At 45.4% G+C, this 12,203-nt stretch overlaps 3 protein-coding genes across 3 annotated transcripts; 2 read left to right on the top strand and 1 right to left on the bottom strand.

Annotated features, from left to right (window-relative positions):
• Positions 1 to 367: 367 nt before the first annotated feature.
• On the bottom strand, positions 368 to 2,326 carry F4822DRAFT_405689 (glycosyltransferase family 76 protein). Its single transcript, XM_051458324.1, has 3 exons — positions 1,654 to 2,326; positions 1,006 to 1,597; positions 368 to 958 (listed from the first exon to the last, which is right to left on the bottom strand). The coding sequence occupies exons 1-3, from the start codon at positions 2,135 to 2,137 to the stop codon at positions 559 to 561; spliced, it is 1,476 nt and encodes a 491-aa protein (XP_051312956.1). The 5' UTR covers positions 2,138 to 2,326; the 3' UTR covers positions 368 to 558.
• A 2,406-nt stretch (positions 2,327 to 4,732) lies between these two features.
• F4822DRAFT_276009 (uncharacterized protein) lies at positions 4,733 to 7,396 on the top strand. The gene has a single exon (XM_051454795.1). The coding sequence runs from the start codon at positions 5,461 to 5,463 to the stop codon at positions 7,348 to 7,350; it is 1,890 nt and encodes a 629-aa protein (XP_051312955.1). The 5' UTR covers positions 4,733 to 5,460; the 3' UTR covers positions 7,351 to 7,396.
• A 936-nt stretch (positions 7,397 to 8,332) lies between these two features.
• Positions 8,333 to 11,068, top strand: F4822DRAFT_443978 (MFS general substrate transporter). The gene is made up of 5 exons (XM_051463165.1): positions 8,333 to 9,270; positions 9,329 to 9,343; positions 9,403 to 9,804; positions 9,861 to 10,217; positions 10,295 to 11,068. The coding sequence occupies exons 1-5, from the start codon at positions 8,956 to 8,958 to the stop codon at positions 10,634 to 10,636; spliced, it is 1,431 nt and encodes a 476-aa protein (XP_051312954.1). The 5' UTR covers positions 8,333 to 8,955; the 3' UTR covers positions 10,637 to 11,068.
• The last annotated feature ends 1,135 nt before the right edge of the window (positions 11,069 to 12,203 follow it).

Below are 12,203 nucleotides of genomic sequence, written 5' to 3'. Positions count from 1 at the left end.
TTTTTGGCAAGTGCGCAAGTTTTCCACGTGTTTCCATGGCAAGCACGCCGAAGGAAGGCACCCATTGATGAAAAGGGGAAGCGCTATAGCGTTCTGTATCTCGTTACTGTGGTTTCCTGCTGCTATCACCCCCCTAAACACGTCGAATAGCGCGTTAGTAACGCGCCTGCTCTACCAGGAGCCCCCTATTAAGCGAGAACTTTATTTTTTTTCTAGCGTCCTAGATGCTGCACTTACCTAAATAACCAGGTAGACGAATTAACTGCTCTGTTAAACGTGGGAAAGTCACAGTGTACCTACCTAAGGTAGAGGAGTAGAAAGCTGTTACCACTTTAAACATATTAATTGTTAAAAGGAGGTAATGCAATTTTCTGTTATGTACTGTGAGTGTATTTGTTGAGCTACCTAGGTAGTAACCTATTCTGTATGCGCTGTACCTAGGATATGAAAGGGTCGCGTGTACTCCATTGCTGAGCTACTTGTAATTCACCATATAATATCGTGGAATCCAATTCTATGTCGGCCTCCCCACAAGATGTTCGTATTGGAAGAAAAGTGTTAAGCTGGTGGAAGAAAAGAAGCAAACAATACTCCTTGGATAGTAGCGTACATGACCATGTATCTTACGATATTACTACCAAACTTCGACGTACTCTTATCAGTCATAAGTCCTGCTAGCCACCAGTACCAAAGTGGATAACCTGACGAGATTCTTGTTATGATTTGAATATGATAGTTTGTGATAGCTAGAACAGCCAAGATGAGTTGCGACAAGGCCATAGACTGGACCAATAATGTCAAATAGGATGGATTGGCTGGTATGGTTTTTTTGACAGCAAGGCTCAGTGGCTCCTTCAGAAATCCTAGACCGGATTTGAGAAGGAGGTAGAGCATCGGTGTAGCAAGAAGGAAGAGTGGTATATTCGGCGGGGTCCAGTAACGAAGAAAACCAACATTCCTGCCCCTGGGGTTAGCGTGTTCAACACAAAAGGCACCTTCACTAACCAGTAACGCTCTTGAACAAACGAATAAATAAGAGGAACACTGCTTGTACACCAAGGTCTTAATTCAGACCTGGAAGGGGCAGAACAAAACGTTTGGTAGGCAACTAGCTGTGGTAGCACAAAGCCGATAGCAATTGCTAGACCACCAGCAATTAGAGCGCATCGTCGTCGTATGCTAGAGAGAGTAGGAGCTCTGGTGAGTTCGTAGGCTAAGGCAACAGCAAACGGGATCCCATTAAATAGACCATTACTACGAAATGTCGTCGCGAACCCAAACCACATGCCCGAAGCAACCAAACTCACATCATGTCCGAACGTCTGTTTTGAACCGAGCAATCCCTTTGCAAGAAAGAGATAACCGGTAAATGATAATAGAGCGAACGAGCTCTCGTTATATGGAGCCGACAAGAAAATGCCAGCTGGAGATAGTATGTGTAGAGATGCCGCGATGAATGATAGCCTCTGATCCTTCCAAACAACAAGTCCGAGCTTGTACAAGATAAGTACTGAGAGCAGATGTGATGTATGAGCTACAAATACTCCAACAAGTGGTTCGAGAGAGCCATGAATTGAGACACCTAAGCTAGTCAATACTATTATTGTTAGCACGAGTGCACTGCAAATAGTAGGGAGGATAGGGTCAAGTTACCTTGGGTAAGAAAGGAGATGACGGTCGGCAATCCGCTACCGAAAGCATACTCCTGTTCAAACAGATAGCCTCTACGAGAGGCTTGTATGAAATATATAGAATCCCATCGTGTCAATTTGGTACCTAAATCAAAAGTAGATTCGTTTGATGAAGCTATTTCAGGGGATAGGAGAGTGCTTGAGGTGTCATAAGCTGGGCCTATCCCACTTCCAATGGCAATGACTAGCAGTAAGGCTTTCCACGTGATGAATGTGCTAAATAATGACCGAATTGGTCTTTTAGAGTCAAGCAGGGCCATGACTAGAAAAATGAGGACTGAAGTGAATGCATTGATGTTGTTTCCATGTTGAGTCCTTGTGAATAATTGGATGTACACGTAAAACGAGTGGGCCCAAAGGAAAGTTTGGGAAAAAGTGGACCATCCATGCCACAGAGCTCGCGCCACATTAAAATATCCCCTTTTTGGGTGAAAGTGGCTTATCATTATCAGAGATAAGATACGGAAAGGGCACGGATGTACCTAGGTATTGTACTTTCACTGAGTAAGCAGGGTTCCCAAGATTAAAAAAACACAGCCACCGGTAGGAATGCGCCGGAGATTGAAGATTCAAAGAAAAGAAAAAGAAAAAGGAACCATCATCTGCTGACGGTGAGACGATTAGCGACCACGACCCCATGATTATTGATTATTATTATGACGTGACAGACTTTGCATCTTTCATTTCCCGCAAATCGAGGCTGATTTTATGCAAGATTTACTGGGCTATGTCCTTTCCCCACGTTCATTGTCGAATTGTAGGATGTATTCTATGCGTGATCCGTATGGTATGTATTGCAGGTCTTGTGGTTATTATTCTCTATTCATCTGATATCTATTACCTACTTTAACCATAACTACCACTACTTTAACATGCTTGTTCTCTTCTCTTCTCGTTTCGTCTCCTTTCCTTCATCCTATTTAGGAAAGGAGGCACGTTTAGGTTCCAGAATAAGTCAGATTTACACGTCACCGTAATTATTGTTTGACTCGTTAACTCGAGAGTAGTAATTAAATAAAGTTGAGCTGTTAGATGTAAAATGTACTCAAGTAGATATAGGTATGGACGGAATTTGCGGCATGTCGTCATTGTCTTACGCAGTACTTGGATACCTACTGCATTGACAGAATTTGTCCGTCCGCCTCAGCGGCTAACCGGCAATGATGGTACTGAATCTGAGAAAGCCACGAGGATAATCCATCCTCCTCTCATCATCTAACAGGGAATGTAATAGTGCGATCAATAATCGTGTGGTGGTACATGAACCCGGAATACTCGACTTCCAATTCTTTCAGCCATTAATTCTGGATAAGCGTGATCAATATTACCACAGAGCACCTTGAAATAGATGCCATTTATGAATTCTCTCTCGGGATCGGATCGAATGTAGATACTGCATTATATGCCTCTTATCCTACCTAGGTAAAAAGAGCATTCTAAGGAAAATAGTCTGACTTCTTAGTTGACTTGCTAAAAGCACATGGCTCCATGATCATCAGACTCCTACGGTTCTTGTATCTTCACCGACATGTTGGATTGATACCTACCTAGATACTTAGATATCGGCCCCCAAATAGAATACGACGAATACGAAAACGAAATGGATGGATGGGTGTGCGTTAGGCCCGGTCCGTAGGTCTTGGCTATTATTGACTTTTGCTTTCTTCAGTCAAGAAAGGGTTGGGTTAGGTAATACGTCTATGCTCAGCTATCGAATTCGAAGGAATACAAATTATATAATACGTATTTTTAAGATGAATAACGCACGTAAATAATAGAAATCCATCTCGAGTTTATTATCTATATTAAACCTGCAACTATATCTTGCTGCCGAAGACATAGGCTTGGAAATAATATATCTGACGAGTGGAAATACGCCGGCACATGCCAAATGACGAGATGACAAGACATGGAACTCTCTTCTCGACTTGGCATTTTCAAGAAGCCGATATGTGCGATGGCGGGTTCGGGTGACAGAATGATACCGTGTCGGTGTGATCGGCCCTCTTAAGTCGAGACCGGTTAGGTAGTATAGGTGGTGAAGTAAACCAATAGGAATGGCAGGGTAGAAAAGGCTCCGGACCAACCGCAACAGAAAGAATATAGAAGCCTGGAAAAATGAGAAAATAAGTTGAAATGTTTTAATGTTTTAGGGCTCGATTTGATGCGTTTTCAGTGGCCTTATGGGGCCGTCGCGCCCGTACCTAGGCTGTTAACCCACTACCTAGGTATGTATAGCTGTGCATTATCCACCACATGCATAACTAACTGCCGGCCAACCAGGTTCCGACCCATTTGGGTCCATCTGGTTTAATGCTGGCTGTCCCAATTAGATCGTTTCGTCTCTTTTTTTCTAGCTGCCTAAGGTCCTAAAGGTCCTAAGGTACTTACCAACCTTTTTTTTTCTACCATCCACTGCATTGCACCACACTCAATCTACACCATCATCTGCATTTCCCATTCTGTCGGTCTCGGATACTTTTCGCATTCGCTCTTTTTATTCCTACTCCTATTGTTCATTCCCATGTACCTTGTCCATCTATCCATTCCCATTCCAACATTCTTATTATTACCGTAGAACGAATTGCATATATTATATATCAATAATACTTAATGGAGAGAGGGTAACCCTCGAATGCTACCCATCCTGCATCTTCTCATTTTCAACTCCAACCACTTACATGAGTAGCTTAGCTACGTAACTTACGTGAACTGCCTGATCTTGTTTCTTTTTTGTAACCTTATAATCTAATCAGACCAACCTTGACGAATTTCACCCCTCTTTTTATTTTCCATTCCTCGGTTTCATGAGTCGGGCGAGCCCAGTTAGTGGGCTGTTACATAATAACGGACGAGAGAGAGAGAATGATCCAGACTCGACTTTGATTTGATAATACATCCTATTATATTATTTTATTCAATCCTGCTACCTGGCTACGACACCAACACACCCTTCAAACGTGCTTAAAAACGTCTCTGCGGGTCCTTGCGAGACTGAAGACTGGAGACCAGAAACTGGAAACCGAAAAAAACCTGGACCTCGATCCGAGCAACAAGCAACGAGCTGAGGCTGTGGAACTTACCACCGCCGACGGGGCACGCACATGGCTGGCGGAGATCAAGATCCACTAACGCTAACGCTCCCTTTCCGCCCGAAGCTCTTGAAGCGCCCCTATTAATAAAGCCCCCCTGGTCCTGTGCCCCTTACGCGTTTTCTAGGCGAGCCAAGCGGTTCAGCCTGTCAACTCAACTCATCCCAGCACCTAAAGCAGCCCAGTTTATTCCAGTCATCCTGGTCATCTTCAGCTCTCCACTTAGTCTACCACCTCTTAAACCTCCTCCCAAGTAAACCTGCCCCTCGAGTTGTCGATACCACATACTCCATGCGATATAGTCTAGTGTAGTCCTCTTCTATCTCTGGTTCCTCTGTTACTTGGTTCCCGATCCTGATCGAAACGCGAACTCGATCTGGACAATTCTCTAAACGTTTCGAGAGTTTACAACCAAGTTTGGTATATCGGGCTTACCTGACTCGCTGCAACGATAAGACGACCTCGGGGGCCAAAGGATTGGAAAGAAAGACTGAAAAGGACGGTTATGACTGCATTTGGGATTGATCTACCATCAGGACTTCTTACTCATCCCTCGACACTGCCAAATCTCCTCCCGAGGTCTTTTTTATGAAAAAAATAAGCCACCAACAGCAGTAGCAGCAGCAACAGCCACAGCCGTGTAAATCGAGTACAACGTGAATGGCTGGTTCTTCATAATGTTCCTGCATTCGGGAGCGAGCCTGCACGGCCATGAATATTCCAATCGCCCTACTTCTCAACCAGGTCATCGACGCAATACCATCCTACGATCTGCTTTCGCTACACCTATAAGTCGAACATCATCTTATCGTACCAGCACCGATTCTACCTCTGATGTACCTAATCCTACGGCTTTACGGCGAGCCACCTTCTCGGCACAGAATACTCCTAAGTTTTCAGACGCAGTTGTGAGATTCCAAGAGCCCGAATGTTACAGTACGCCACCAGCCAAGCCAGAAGCAATGAGCGAAGACGAAGGCTCGATTGCTTCCGATAGCGACGCAAGCCGGGTCTCGTCTTCGGTCCGTCAGACTCGTCGGAGGGTTCCTCGAAAAAGTACAACATTTATTCTTGCTCATCCACCTCCGAAGTTCCGCAGCAAGCAACGTCTAATTCCTATTCGTCCTATGCTACTCCTCCAAATGCAACTCTTGTCAGCTAATAGGCGCCCGCGACCCGCTATTGACGTATACCCTTCCTCCGCCATAGCTGGATCTTTGATTGCGCCCTTGCTGAAACGGTTCCCCCGGATTGCTCGCATAAAGCGTGAGTTGAATATCCAAGATGTAATGTTAGTCAAGAGCGAAGATTATGCGGCGCAATCTTCCGGGTCGGAAAGTGACGATGGCGACGCGGACGACATCAAATCTCGCGAGCTCTTAGCTATATTGAGTCCCGCGAGGACAGAAGATAAAGCCGAAATCGTGTTAGCGGATGGTACAGTATGGATCGCTACACCACGCTCCAATGGCGTCAATACCTGTTCTTACGAATTTGTCACCGTTGACCCCAAAGGAAATACTACTACAGCCCGATGGGTTCGCAAACAAGTCGCAACTAAATCATTGCCGGTCTCGCCGACGCCAGCTGGATCTACGTCTCCAGCGCCTCCAGCAGCCGCTGACTGCAAATTTACCTTTAGCATCATCGATCCGAACTGTCGGCGTCATCCCATCATGGCTACGCTGACAAATTCGTCCCTCGATATCCTCGATACCTATACTACTGTTTCCCAATCCGCTAGCCGTTATCCTCCAACTTCACCGATGGCATCCCCAGCTGCATCCCTTGTCAGCGAAGAGAATCCCTTCGAGCGAACAACCCAACCAGTCGAGGATTGGCAAAGGACTTTCATTACCATCTCGGCTGTTTGGGTGATACTTCGCCACGGTTGGTCTCCAAATTCCAAGGCAGCCGATTTTGGCCCACTGGGTTGTCTACCTACCACCACAACGGATAACACAGTGGGTCGTAGTAGGTCACTAAGTGTCAACTCCAATATAGAAACAAAGTCTGGAAGTCCCGAGGGCCGAGGACGAAGGAAGTTCTCAGGCGCTTTGCGGATGAATGACCAAGGGGTACCAGCTACGACGCCTAGAAGAGCGACGTCTACCGGGTCCTCGTTCATACTAGGGCGCAATGCAAGAGAGACGAAGCCGCTGGATCAACCAAGTGACAGCCCTGAACGAGTGCTGAAGAAGAACAAGCGAGCTTTTAGTGGAGACTGGGGAGCTACCATAGCGAATCGAAGCATAGACAACTCATTAGCGGCCATGCTAGATTCACCGCCAAAAACACCTCAGCCCGAGGCTTCTACAGCAAGAAATACCTCATCCTTAGCCCCGCCGCCTTTATCCATGAACCGGCGGGCTGTCTCGGCGTATTATACAGTCGACCGCACACCGCTCAAATTTGACAGTTCCGAACTTGAGGAAAGCCCTGATATTCAGCGCGACTATTTCCAAACTACGCCGCAAAAAGGCCAAGAAGGTTCTCAAGACCGAAAGGCAAAGCATCAGAAGTGGAAGAGTATGGCAAATTGGTTTCGGAAGCTGCAAGGGCGGTAGGACTGCCTGTTGTGCTTCTCATAGGAAGCTTCGAGATTGTAATGTTTCGTCGACTCGTTGTTGCATAAGAAGATGGACACATGTATTATATATTTACATACTACTAGCATGGACCGGAGTTATGGAAAGGGAAACACATTTAGCGTATCGGATTGGAAGGGAAAAAAGGGTCGCATTTTGGTCGAAAAAAAGCATTGAATCTAGTTTGCAAACTAGGATTCTTGGAAACTTGGAGGTTTGGACTTGAACGAACTTCATACGGCGTTTGAAAGAAGTCAATGGAGAGGGCTCTTTGGAAGGATGGCATTGGACCATGCATAACAGATACCTACCTATTTAGAAGGAATTACTTCTTGAACAGCGTTCATAGCTACTAGCTTCGATGGCTGGTAATATAGCTTTAAAGAAACTCAAATTCAATATTATTATTCTAATTGTTTGACTTCGCGGTAATACCTTATGAATCAGAGTAGCTAGTACAGGGTCAGACCCCAATGATTAAGATGTTCCAAGATGTCTAAGTGTTACGTAGGGCCGTGGCACAGATTGTTGTCAGTTGGTGTATGGCAGGCCACGGAAATAGACGGGCCGGGCCGAAATTAGTTCGAGATGTTACACCCCAATTCTCCATTGTGAGTACTTGGGAGTGGTGCTTTCTAGCATTAGAGGCTCGTAGCTGGTGTTTTCGAAAGTTATGGCATCTTGCCATTTATTGAAGATCCAATGGAAAGGTGTCAGACGTTTCATGATCCATGTTTCGGGACGGATTACAACCCAAGCACATGGCTCACAGTCCCATGAAGTTGGTATGCATGATAAAGGAACTGGGAAGGAGTAATAAGCTTACACGTGAGAAGGAGGTTGGTAGTGAAGATCTTTTGTGTATGTGTATTTGGCAAGTCAACTATGATCGATGGGCGCAGAGAGGATCATTAGACTTATCTAGGGAGGCGAAGAGTAGGATTTAAAGCAGAAGACTTAAAAAGATATTGATTTTCATATCGAATTATCTATTTGATCATCTTAGGATTTATCATGCATCTATCGTCTATCTTGAGTCAGCCCGTTTACACACCGCTATCCCAACCAGCAGCTCCGAAGCCTTTTACACCGGGGAGGCGCCGTAAAGAGGAGAAGATAATGGATATACGGGCCGAAGAAGCAGACGCAAGGAATTGCGGAGCTCGTTCGAGAGCGGCCGATGCCGGTCTTGTGTGCATCGGGGCGACAAACACCCCAAGCGATAAAGGCGGAGATTCCCTTTTCGGGAGACCCTCAAAAATGACGGAATAGAAAACTTTCCCAAACTACCTTGGTAGGATGTGTGGGGAGGTAATCCGATATTCTACCGAATGCTATTAAACATGCTTCCCCGGCTTGGCTTCTTTGCCATCTAGGACTAAGGACGATTAATGTAGCAATTTTCGTGAGTCAACCGGGGTACTGCTTCTTCGCCTCGTGTTCGGTCTGTTGATGATTGGTCCCGTCTGCCGGAGCTACATCGTTGGTATATAAATAATAGAGGCAACGTAGCTTAATTTGCTGTGAAGACTTGATACTCTCTGTCTATTTCTTTTGATAAGTTAGCAGATCCGACTTTTCACGATGGCGACACGTGTGCAACAGAATGGAAGCTCTTCGACTTCGGTCATGGAGGTGGAGATGGAGCCGGTCTATCTAGTATCGCCGTATCCTAGAGGAGAGAAACCGATTGAAACCCCGATTGGTGGGCCAAGTCGTCGGACAAGTAGCAAAGACGAAGAGAATGTTGCTCCCGAGCAGGATACAAGTCCGCTTCCACCCCCGAGTATTGCATCGGATGTTGTGCAACGATGGAACTACCCACGCAAGAATATTCCGCGGGTAGCTTCTTGCTTTTGGTCATTCATCGTCATGGGTTCTAACGATGCTGCTTATGGTGTAAGTTTGGTATTCATAATTGCGGGTTGGGGAAGTTTTGCTGACGAATATTGAATAGCCTCTTATCCCATATGTACGACCTCTCCATATGACATGTATATAGAGCAAATGTTGAGCTAACACTAAACGCAGATTCAAGCGCATTATAACCTGACATACCTGATTGTTTCGCTAATTTTCCTCACGCCGTTCGTGGGGTACACAGCAGCTGCGTTCTTGAACAATATGATCCATATCAAGATGGGCCAGAGGGGCGTCGCGATGCTCTGCTCCGGATGTCATTTAGCGTCTTATATCATTATTGCCGTTCACCCGCCGTACCCGGTCTTGGTGATCGCGTTCATGCTTGCAGGTTTCGGCAACGGTGTCTGCGATGCTGGTTGGAATGCTTGGATTGGTAATATGGCCCGCGCAAACGAGATGCTTGGATTACTCCATGGTCTCTATGGTGCTGGCGCTGTACTTAGTCCGGTTATTGCCACGACAATGATCACCAAGGGCAACTTGCCCTGGTATGCTTTTTATTACCTCATGGTGAGTTGTTCCATGGATTGAAGTTGATATGGTGTTCGTTTGGCTGACTGTATTAGATCGGTATGGCTGGCCTTGAGGTGATGGTTTCAACCACTTGTTTTTGGACAGCAACTGGACACGAGTACCGAGAATCTCTAACGAAACACTCTGACTCTCCGAAAGGTAGTCTGAAAGACGCCTTGTTCAAGAAGCCTGCTGCTCGCGTCACTTGGCTATGCTCCTTGTTTTTGCTTGGCTATGTCGGTCTCGAAGTCGCATTGGGAGGTTGGATCGTCGAATTCATGATCCAAGTAAGAAAAGGAGAACCTTTCGCTAGTGGTATGACAGCTACTGGTTTCTGGCTTGGTTTAACAATTGGACGTGTCCTCCTGGGCTTCGTAACGCCGAGGATAGGAGAGAAGTTGGCGATTATGGTAGGTTTTTCTCTCATTCGTGCTTGCGTTAGATTCTCTAGCCGAGGACGTTCCATACTAATTGATGCGCAAAACAGATATACCTCCCAATAACAATGGGATTAGAGCTTCTATTCTGGCTCGTCCCTCAATTCTACGTATCAGCAGTCGCTGTTGGACTTCAGGGTTTCTTCATCGGACCACTATTTCCAGCTGCTATTGTCGCCATGTCAAAACTTCTTCCTCGACATCTTCACGTCGGTGCTATCGGATTCGCGGCGGCGTTTGGCGGTAGTGGCGCTGCCGTCCTACCTTTCGCTGTTGGTGCGATTGCGCAGGCTAAGGGCGTGCAGGTACTGCAACCCATCATCCTCGCCCTGCTGGCGGTCATCTTTTTGTTCTGGGTTGGATTGCCGAGGATGGATAAGAAAAAAGCGTGATTCTTAGGCAATCGCTTAAATACCTATCTAATACGAATTATATGATCCGGTATATATTGCTGGCGATCTCTGGTATATAAGCGAGGCTGTATATACGTGAAGTTCTAAGTAATTAAGTTGGAGGTACCGACCTACACACGGCTTGGAGGACCTTCTCGGTGTGACCATTTCCCAATGTGACATGGAGCGTATTTAGGGCCAGGCAGATCCCGATGATGTGGCTTAGATATATTCTCTCCGTATATTCCGCGACACGGCAACTCGCACTCGTTACGTATACGACTGAAACGGATCCCCCACAGCCTCCTTAGGATTCAAGATGTTTCTCCTTTGTCGGATCTCGGCGAAGCAGGCAAATCTGTATACGTACGTGTATCGCCCTATCGGCGCTTTCAGGAGTCACCGGTATCACGTAATGAACTTGCGTCGGCTTATCTGCCTAAGTACCTGTTTAGGTACGTAGACATGCAGCCTTGTGGCAATTTATCTCGTGTATATCACTATTAGATTGGTGAGCTGTCGTAGCACTGGGCTGGTGGAACATAAATCAATATATCAAATACAACATCCCTTCGGTATGGCGACACAAGAGATAACAGGATAGCTCTCTGAGTAGCCAGGTTAGTAGATATCCTTGGCTTAAGATGAAGAGTAAGTCATGTGAGTGACTGTATATGCTGTCAGCAAGGATTTATGGGATATGGAAGGTTATACAAGAAATTCGCGCGGTTATCCGCGATGCCGGAGCTGTGTAAGTTGGGTCGCCTGTGGTGAGTGTATGGGCGTAGGTAAGGACATAGTATCCTACTGGGGTAACCTTGTCCTATAAGAAAAGGGCAAATACAGTAAATTATTAGCATATTATTGTCCTGATTGAAGAAGTTCCTCAGAATATGTGATGTGATGTGGCTAGCTGCGAAGAGTTGAATAGTTGATCGAGACGAATTGACGGGAGTTGATCCCATCAAATCGGGTGTAATTCCACAGCCCGGTCCGCACTATCCGCACTGGTTATGTGCATGGCGTCTTGCAGTAGCTTATGGTACATTTCTACCCATTGATATTTCACGATGCTTTGCTTTGGTGTATAGGATCGAACCTGTGAGTTTGATGATGATATTTTGTAAATTTGTAAGTTTGTAATTTCTATTTCTTTCGTGTAAGAGTTGATAGATAAGTCCTATGACGTAATTAGCCTCCAATCATAACTTGAAGTACATACATATATGTAACTTCCCGTTCATGGGGGAACAATAACCCCCTATTGCGTAGCCTAACTTAAACATTTCTTTTTGCTATAGAAAGTATTGTACCGTACAGTACCTACACGCTATGAAAAGAAGAATTAATCTATTATTCAAGCATGTGTTCACCAATGATATCCATTCAAATGATTACCAACCAACGCCATAATCTGATCCATATCTCTATAGTAGAGATGGGAATGATTAACTTAAGGAAACAAATTTTTTTTTTTCAGCTCGATCAACTTGCAAATATCCAATAAGGTAGAGATCGATACCTAGGTAAAGATCTATACATATTCATGTAGCTATTCAGACATACA

This window comes from Hypoxylon trugodes (genome assembly GCF_022578975.1).
Source record: "Hypoxylon trugodes strain CBS 135444 unplaced genomic scaffold F4822scaffold_6, whole genome shotgun sequence".
NCBI classification, from domain to species: Eukaryota; Fungi; Ascomycota; class Sordariomycetes; order Xylariales; family Hypoxylaceae; genus Hypoxylon; species Hypoxylon trugodes.
The sequence above is the reverse complement of the archived record's forward strand: the minus strand, read 5'-3'. Positions and strand labels throughout refer to the sequence as shown.